At 44.3% G+C, this 10,153-nt stretch overlaps 1 protein-coding gene across 1 annotated transcript in view; it reads left to right on the forward strand.

The window, feature by feature from the left end:
* The first annotated feature begins 754 nt into the window (after positions 1 to 754).
* Positions 755 to 10,153, forward strand: part of nmnat2 (nicotinamide nucleotide adenylyltransferase 2) — a 20,852-nt gene continuing 11,453 nt past the window's right edge. The window contains exons 1-2 of the mRNA XM_050074464.1: positions 755 to 1,014; positions 7,364 to 7,452. Coding sequence (XP_049930421.1) covers positions 930 to 1,014; positions 7,364 to 7,452 — 174 coding nt within the window. The 5' untranslated portion in view covers positions 755 to 929. The remainder of the gene's footprint in view (positions 1,015 to 7,363; positions 7,453 to 10,153) is intronic.

A 10,153-nucleotide genomic window follows, 5' to 3' on the forward strand; every position in this document is an offset into this window, starting at 1 on the left:
TGATGATGATGATGATGCTCGTTCAATTTGTTTGTTTGTTTTCATCTTTTTCTTTTTATGATTGTTGTTATTTAATATTGGAGGAATCATCATGAGACATTTTAGGTTTCTACCTTCTCTTGTACAGTGTCTTCACTTTTAGTTTGGTTCCCTGCATCTCCTGCACATATTTCTGAGCTTATGTCCCCTTTTAAATTCCAGAGCACTCAGATCTTCAAACCAGCAGCTTCTGGCTGTGCCTCGATTGAGGCTAAAGGGTAAAGGGGATTGTGCGTTCGCTGTGGCTTCACCCAAACATTGGAACAGTCTACCACTCTCCATTAAGGCTTCCCCATCTGTGGACACTTTTAAGGCTAGACTTAAGACCCACTTTTATTCTAAAGCTTTTGAGCACTCTTAAACTCCTATCCCCTATTTTTAGTCTTTTTTATTTCCACTCTCCAATTTGTTCCTCCACTTTTGGACTTGTGTACATGGGACTATACATTACATTGCTACGTAGTTTTGATCTCTGCACTTTGTTATTCTGTGATTTTACCTTTATTGTACAGCACATTGGTCAACCAAGCTTGTTTTTAAATGTGTTTTATAAATAAATTTGATTTGATGATTTGATGTGTGTGCCAAAATATAAAGTTATGATAGTTTAAAGCTCCACACGGACCTGACACAGTCTGATATGTGATGATTCAGTCAGACCAGTGACCAGTGCAGTGTGTGTGTGTGTGTGTGTGTCTCTTTAACACAGTGACGCTGCTTCCTGCCGCAGACACACCAGCCTCGCCTCTCAGTCTCTCTCTGCAGCGGCCGACCGCTACAAACAAACGACGACCCGGGAGCACACACACACACGCACCTACTTCAGGACCGGGACCGTACCGGACCGGGACACAGGACCACAGAAGAGGAGGACGGAGACCGACAGGAACATGACAGAAAACACCAAAACCCACGTCATCCTGCTGTCCTGCGGCAGCTTCAACCCCATCACCAAGGGACACATCCATATGTTCGGTGAGCATCTGTGTGTGTGTGTGTGTGTGTGTGTGTGTGTGTGCGTGTGTGTGTGTGAGGGGGGCGGGGGGGGCTGTGTGTTTATAGGAGATAAAGATCACCTGAAACCCACCAAACTACGTCACACCTCTCAATCTGCGCTAAAACCCGTAAAACCCGACCGAGGTTTGGCGCGTGCGGTCTGGTCGCTGTCCAGCTGGGTGGTGCTGAAATGGGCGACGGCTCCTCAAAGAGGTGACACAAACAAAGAGCAGGATGATGACACATCCAGGACACCGTGTGACCCGGCTCACGGCGGTGTGAAGCCTGTTTAAGGCGGTAACAGACGGGAATGTTCCGTGTTGGAGCTCCGCAGGCCTCGCGCGGCTGTGGCGCAGCGCAGAAAAGCAGCAGCGCGTCTGTGACGGATCCTCCGAGACTCAGCAGGAGCACGATGCTCCGAGCAGAGGAGGGCTGACCACTGGAATTACATCAAGACTGAGCTCAGACACCTACAGCAGCTGTGTGACGCTCAGCATGAGGTGATACATGTGTGATTATCTCAGGTAAGTGCAGACACTGCAGGTGTTCTTCATGCGCGGGTTCATTCTGAGCTTTTGGACTAATTAGCCTCCGTAACACGTCATCTGTCAGGAAGGGAAACATCCAAAATACATTTGTTCACATTTCTGTTCTGGAAATTTGATTTGATTTCTTGATCTCAAAAAAAAAGAAAATATTGTAGAAAAGAAACTCGACAAGACATGAACACACTCTGCTCACCATCACTGTCACACCCCTGCACCTGCATACACCTTTACTGTCAGTACACGGTGTGACGTTTGTTGGTGGGCGGGGCTTAGCTGGAGGCAAAACAGTTCTCCACAGACATTAGCTAGCGCTAGCTAACAAGTTGTGTTGTCTTGTTTTAGACGATGGAGGAAGATGATGTGAGTGGTGCGTTCAGAAACACTCATTGTGAGTGTGGGAGCGCACTCTGACACAAACTGGAGCGTTGATAAATTGGGAGCGCTGTCTGAATGTAGCGTTGGGTTATCCAGAGCAGCGCACTCTCAGAGTGGCAGAGCGCACTCTGGACACTCTGTCTGTGGAGACGGAGCAGCAGAGCGCCGAGCGGAGTGAATGTGTGATTAACTTAACCGTTGGTTCATTCATGTAGAAATATAACGCTCCGTTTCTTCCACCAACAGGGCTCTCATTTTAGTGTAGAGCGTCAGACTGAATTTACCAACGCACCATGTCAGGTCACTCACTCTCCGGGACCGCCAGTGTTACTTGAATAAGTAAACACTGACCAACGGGACCAGACTGGCCGACCCGTATGCTCTCACTCAGTGGATGGATGATGTCACAGGAAGCCAATCTTACAAAGGAGGACCACACTTGTTTGTTTTGCTATGGAAGCTAACGTTAGCTAATGTGCTAAAAAGTTAGCGTTCCAGAGAAATCCAATATTCCTCTTAATCCCTCCCCAGTTTCTGATGAGGTGGACATGATAACCCTTAATACACATAACCTTATTCATCCCTACAACAGGAAATACTTTTTCCCTAACCTGATATGAAGTGTGCGCTGCACATGTGAGCATTTTTGATGATGGCCTCCGTCCAGTCCTTTGGTCTTATCACATTTAACCATAGTTGTCTTTGTTTTTGTTGACGGGCAGTGGCGGCTGGTTTTGAGCCATGACTCCTTCTATTCTGGCTCCCAATAACACAACAAGACAAACACATTTTAACACTCCTATGGAGCCTACAGCCCTGTGGGGGAGAGGCAGCTGCACCTCCAGGTCATAAAATGATGTCATCGTGACGTCAGCCATTAAAGGGTCTGTACCTGAGAACCAATTTGACCCTGTGTAACCAACAAATACCAAAACACAAACTGAGAGTAGCGACAACAGTGTGACTCTGAGTGAGCTCTGCGTCCCCTCTGATCATTTCTGTACCTGTTGAACATCCTGTCTGTAAACTGTCTGATATCTTTACTCTGTTCCACAACATCACCCCACACACTGATATACACAGACTAATCTGCCTCTTAACTCTTTAGTCCAGCAACAGTTTCTGTTTGTTGCCAAGCAGGAAGTTATTTCATCAGACTGAGGAATGAAGTAAAGATAATATTTCACACAGAATGAGTGAGCAGACCAACAGATGATTTAAATGTGAGCATTTATACTTGTGCGGTGGTGTGTCTGTGTCACTCTGCAGTTACACCTCCAGAACACTAGTCTGCGGCTGTGTTTCTGTGAAGTGCTGCTGATGGATGATAAACAATAGATGACGCATCAGCGTACAACACAGGAACATTTAAAACATGTAGGCTAAAGACTGAAGCTGCTGAGATCAGGGCTGCGTTCAGCTTTGATAAAACCTTTATTTAAAGAGAAACAGAGGTGCGTTCAACATCCTGTCGTGTTACACAGCCACTCTGCAGCTCAACACAGAGGAGTTTAATTCAGTTCAGTTCAAAGAGGCTTTATTGACATCATGGCAAATACACGATTACATCACTGAGGCAAGTGTTACACAAACACAAAGAAAATAAAGACCTGCTAGAATCTACTTTATTTACACATCGCTGCTGATTGGGTAACATGTCTGACACGCCAACCAAATGACAGGAAATGAACCTCAAAGCCTGTTTCACACTGTTTCACACTGATGGACAGTGTTTCAGAGTGAACGTCAGATACACATCAACCAGTCAGAGAGCATGTCTGCGTTAATTAAAACTCTCTGTTGAAGAAATTAAACGAATCATGACGTCATATCAAAAACTGATTTCATGTGACGGTGAAGGACAATCAGAAGAAAAGATCAATGACAGGCAAGCGGTGTGTGTGTGTGTGTGTGTGTGTGTGTGTGCTGACTCATGACGACCTCTCAGAGAGAAACAAGCAGACATTTATTTTGAAGGCCAGTGTTTCTGTCATTATGGACCAACCTGTTCTGAAACTTGACGGCGTGCTGCGTTCACAGCCAACGTTCCTCCTCAGACTCTTTGATGTTTGATGATGCAGCAGCGCAGCAGCCATGTTCCCACCCTGACCTATTTTCACCAGCAGCTCCTCGTCGCTCTCTCTGTCACATGATACCTTTCTTCTTCTTCATCATCTCCTTCCTGTGGAGCTGGAGGTGAAGAAGAATTATTAACCACAAAACATCCAACATGATCTGAAACATGTTTTTCTTTTATTGAAATCTTAATTCATTGAAGACTTAAAGCACAAATACTGAGATCACACTGAAGCTGATTCAGATCTTATTATCAACAACACATCTTGTTGTAAATGTTTGTCGAACTCTTTCACTTCTTTAATATATCAACTCTCCTGAAGAGCTGTCAGAGTCGAGTCGTTTCTCCTCACTGTCTGATCATCGACATCAGTTTAATGAGGTCATAAAGGGCCAATCATCGCCACAGGTTGATGTCACCCACACATCAACAACACAATCTGACCTCTTAATCTCACCGTCGTCCTCAGCTCAACAAAAAAACGTCGTGTCCTTTCGGTTCAGATCAATAAAAAAGTCAAATATGGTCACTGCTGCAGGAGACCAAACACAAAGAGGACGACCTCCTCTGTAAAGACCATGACACACCAAGCCGACGGTCGGCCGTCGACCAAAGTCGGGCCGTCGGTGAGCGTCTGTTGCCCTAGTTTTTGCGGTGTGTCCCGCACCGTTGGCACTTCGGCATCTGCGGCTTTTCGGCCGATTGAGCATGTTGAATCGGCAGCGGAGCTTGTCGGTGAGAGAGATCACTCTGATTGGCTGTTCAGGTTTTATTTCCTCGCCCCTGTAGCGAGTGAATCTGCCTGTAGTGAAACCGGGGCTAACCGGTGCTTCCTCCTCAGGCTCCACTTCACTCAGCTGCCCCACAGACCCGCTGCTTCTTCACACTTTAACCTGAATAACAAACCGGAGCTAGCTGGGAGCGGCTAGCGGAGCGTTAGCCGCAGCATGACCGGAGGGAAGCACAGCCAGTTAGCCTCCGCTAGTCTCTGAGCTAGCCCCGGCTCTCCGTTTGGATCCAACCGGAGCACCGAGCCCTGGTTTGTTATTCAGGTTAAAGTGGGAAGAAGCAGCGGGTTTATCGGGCAGCTGAGTGAAGTGGAGCCTGCGGAGGAAACACCGGGACCGTCTGGATGTAATAGTCCGTGGAGGTGCTGCGGTGCTCGGCTGCACAGATAGGAAACCCCTCGGCTGACAGGATGTACCACTCTCTCACTCCGCTCTCTCTCACGCAGGCGCAGAACGTACGTGCTACTTGGCCGTCGGATGTAGTCCGTGTAGTGTGTTCAAATGCAACTGACACAGGGCGACGTGAGGCGACGTAGACGACGCAACAGTTGGCTTCCATCGCCGCTAGTTCTTTGATGACGGTTTGGTGTGTCAGCACCTTAAAACAACTCTAGAACAACATTTCCCTCTGAGATGTGGTGTCAGCAGCAGAACATGTAAACACTCAAATACAAATATGTCAGAAATGTACTTTGGTACAGTACTTGAGTAAAAGTACTCAGTTACTTTCATTCAGTGGTAATATGAGGAAAATAAGACCCGTGTCAGTGATGAGAGCGGACGAGCTGCAGCAGGTTTGTTTTAATGATGTCTGAGGAGGAATAACAGATTCACAGTGAGTTCACGTCTGCGCTCACACCAACACTCCGTCAGTCTCCTCACAGTAACGCACCCAGACTGTGCCAACGAGTCCGACAAAAGCGCTCCATCAGTCACTGTCGCTGTCACCACGGCAACAGACTGCTCAATAGTTATTCCTCGTTGTAAAAAAAAAAGTTCATGAATGAGAAAGAAGACGAAGTCTTGAGCAGACTTTCAAAATAAGAGTCAAAAAGCTGCTGAACTGGGGCGTCGGTGGCTTAGTGGTAGAGCAGGCGCCCCATGTACAAGGCTGTTGCCGCAGCGGCCTGGGTTCGACTCCAGCCTGTGGCCCTTTGCTGCATGTCACTCCCTCTCTCTCCCCCCTTCACGCTTGTCTGTCCTATATATTAAAGACTAAAAAGCCCCCAAAAAAATCTTTAAAAAAAAAAAAAAGCTGCTGAACTGAGCTGCTGCTTCGTCTCTGCGTCGACGACAGAGGATGTAGAATCAGCAGTAGAAGTACAGAAGTGTTCTTGAACAACAGGTACAGGAGCTTTGCAGGGTGAGTTAAATACTTGTTGAAGACAAATTAAATTGAAATCAAAAATTACTTTGAAAAGATCAGTCGCTGGCGATCAGCCACTGAGACTGATCATACACACATCATGTGACTAACTGCTTCCTGTTGTTTCTGCCATCTCACCGTAAGATTCACCCAAAACTGTCTCTACAGTCTACAGTCTTCTACAGTTTCATAAATCAGCCACGTTTTTATTTCTCTGCACCGACGATCGCTGTGGCTGAAGGCATTATGTTGACACATTGTTTGTCACATTCTTGTGAACACGATACCTCAAGAACACCTCGAAGGAATTTCTTTAAATGTGGCACAAACGTCCCCTGAACTCAACGATGAACTGATTAGATTTAATGGTCATCGATCAAAGGCTGATGTCACTGTGACTTTGTCTCATTCTTGTGAACACCTTGAGAGATTTCTTCAAATGTGGCACAAACGTCCTCTGAACTCAATAAACTGATTAGATTTGCTGCTCATCCATCAAAGGTCAAGGTCACTGTGACTTTGTCTCATTTTTATGAACACAGTAGCTCATGAACACTCTGAGAGATTTTTTCAAATGTGGCACAAACATCCTCTCAACTCAGTGATGAACTGATTAGAATTTGGTGGTCAAAGGTCAGCTTGACTGTGACATCATCATGTTTTAACGTCATATCTCAGGAACAGAAGGGGAGACATTTGGTCAGATACTGAATTGGTGACTCTAATCTTGAACCTGTGCTGACTGTATAGATCTTCTGTGTGTGAAGCATCCATGTTTTCACTGACATGGATGGAGACTGTCAGAGACACTGGACTGGTGGGCGGAGTCATACAACCACAGGGCGGACTGGTGGGCGGAGTCATACAACCACGGTGGACTGGTGGGCGGAGTCATACAACCACAGGGTGGACCGGTGGGCGGAGTCATACAACCACAGGGTGGACTGGTGGGCGGAGTCATATAGGCATATGATTCTAGCTTTACGTGAAGTTTTAATCTGAAAAGTAACAAAAGTTGTCAGATGAATTTTGTGGAGTTGAACTGGTGAACAGCACGTTAAGTACCTCAAGTTAGTACTGAATTGCAGTACTTGAGTAAATGTACTCAGTTACTTTGCAGCACTGTGGATTGAGGGCTCAGTGTTACCGTCACATTCTCTGTCTGTGTTTACAGAAAAAGCCCGAGAATATCTGCACAAAACAGGTCGCTTCATCGTGATCGGAGGAATCATCTCACCGGTGCACGACTCCTACGGAAAATCTGTAAGTCATCCCGCCCAAAGACGTGTGTGTGTTTCTGTGAGCAGCATGTAGTCGCAGTAAAGAAAGCAGCTGCAGCTCTGTGCTGTTGTTTTCCACTCTCCTGCTCCCCGCTGGATTTAATGAAGCTCTTGTCCTACTTTCACTCTGCCTCTAAAGAAACACACTACATGAATAATAAATGGTGCAGAAACACAGTTTGAGCCACATCAGGAATCTGTGACTTTCAGCTGATGCTTTATTCATGTTGGACATTATTCACGTCCATTATGACCTCGTTAATGTGTTGAGTTTCATCAGCCCGAATACAAACAGATGAGTCACCGACCGTCTCAGCACCAACTACATCTGTACCATATGCTGTATTCTGTAAACTAGAGTACTACCATTTTCCACTGCTTTACATTTCTGCTGCGGGACATTTATCTCACAGCTTCAGATACTCTGTACATACAAATAATTCATGAGGGACGGCCCCTCTTTGTTTTGTTTTTACTTAAAGGTCCAGTGTGTAGGATTTAGGAGGATATAATGGAAGAATTGGAATTTTATACATGTTTTATTTTGTGTTTTTAGCTTAAAATGACTTCAAACAGATTCAAAATTCCCTTAAAAGGGACACAATGCCCTCAGAGACACACAAAATGACCTTAAAGAGACAACTAATGCTTTCCAAGGGACACAAATTTCCCTTGAAGAGACACAAAATACCTTAAAGAGATTAAAAAAAATTCTTTCAAAGACACTCAAAATTCCCTTAAAAAGACACAAAATTACCTTAAAGAGATCAAATGCCCTTAGAGACACAAAATAAAATAAAGAGATAAAAAATATATATATATTTCAAAGAGACACAACATGACTCAAAATACACAAAATCCCCTTAAACAGGCAAAATTCCTTTAAAGAGAAACAAAATACCTGAAAGAGATAAAAATATATATATATATTTCAGAGACACATAATGACCTCAAAGAGACACAAAATTTAAAAAAAAGAGAGATAAAAAAATATATATATTTCAAAGAGACACAAAGTGCCCTTAAAGAGACAAAATGACCTTAAAGAGACAACTAATTCTTTCCAAGAGACACAATTCCTTTGAAGAGACACAAAATACCTTAAAGAGATAAAATAATTCTTTCAAAGACACACAAAGTTCTCTTAAAGACAACAAAATTACCTTAAAAAGACACAAAATGACCTCAAAGAGACACAAAATGACCTTAAAGAGATCAAATGCCCTTAGAGACACAAAATAAAATAAAGAGATAAAAAAATATATATTTCAAAGAGACACAACATGACCTCAAAATACACACAATCCCCTTAAACAGGCAAAATTCCTTTAAAGAGAAACAAAATACCTTAACGAGATAATATATATATATATATATATATATATATTATATTTCAGACACAAAATTCCCTTAAAAGACACAAAATGACCTCAAAGAGACACAAAATTCCCTTAAAGAGATAAAATGCCCTTAGAGACACAAATTAAAAAAAAAAAAGAAAAAAAAAAAGAGATAAAAAAATATATATATTTCAAAGAGACACAAATACACAAAATCCCCTTAAACAGGCAAAATTTCCTTAAAGAGACACATAGTTCCCTTAATGTATAATCAGCTGAATGTTTTCATTATCATGAGTGTTGATATCTACATACTGAGTGGGTCCTCGTCTACAGAGATCAGACAGCGACACACAGAGGCACATTTAGCAGCAATATGACACCGAGCAGCGTCAGTTTGTAACGCTGCCACCAACTACTATCATATAAAGATGAAGGAAGTTCTTGTAGGGCAGGTGGAGGGAGGTGGAGGGCAGGTGGAGGGAGGTGGAGGGCAGGTGGAGGGCAGGTGGAGGGAGGTGGAGGGCAGGTGGAGGTGGAGGGCAGGTGGAGGGAGGTGGAGGGCAGGTGGAGGGAGGTGGAGGGAGGTGGATGAGTCAAACAAATCTGAACTTTGACTCAGCAGCAGATGTTTGTTGTGAATTTTAACCAGGAGGCCTCTGGACGAGTCAGCTCCTGGTACAAACCTCCGGAACACTGGAGGAGCTCCAACTGATTTTATTTTACTTCCACCTGCTGTTAACCGAACACATGACAGACTGTGACGCTCTGTGATTGGCTGTTTGTGGGTGAAATGCACCATGGGAGTCGTAGTTGACTTCTCTCCTTCAGAGGTTAGGTCCACAGGCTTCTTTAACTCACACAGCTGATCATCGTTTGTTTCATCAGAGACATCAAGTGTTGCTTCCTCCCACTCTGTTTACATTCTGTTTGTCTCTGTGTAAAGTGTGTGTGTGTGTGTGTGTGTGTGTGTGTGTGTTATTATCTACCATCTGTTCAAACAGGTGGAGATGATCGGAGTTCAGATTCAGATATCAGAGCACATTTACTTCTGTTTAACATTACAAACACACACACACACACACACACACAGTCCAACTGCTCAGACTCTGTATCCTCATGAACCATTCGCACTGACTGTTGTTTAAATTTAACATTATTACATCTGATTTGTGTTCTCTTTGTCCACCCAGATAGCACACATACATCTGGCCGACGTCGGCCCGATGTATCAAGTTTACATCGTTAAGACGTAGCAGGGAGAGCGTTTGCTCATTGCCAAGACGTCGCTGAGACGTCGGCCTTTAATCGAAAATGACCACCACGCGACGTTCAAACGATCAA

The sequence above is a fragment of the Epinephelus moara genome, chromosome 21 (assembly GCF_006386435.1).
Source record: "Epinephelus moara isolate mb chromosome 21, YSFRI_EMoa_1.0, whole genome shotgun sequence".
Lineage (NCBI taxonomy): Eukaryota > Metazoa > Chordata > Actinopteri > Perciformes > Serranidae > Epinephelus > Epinephelus moara.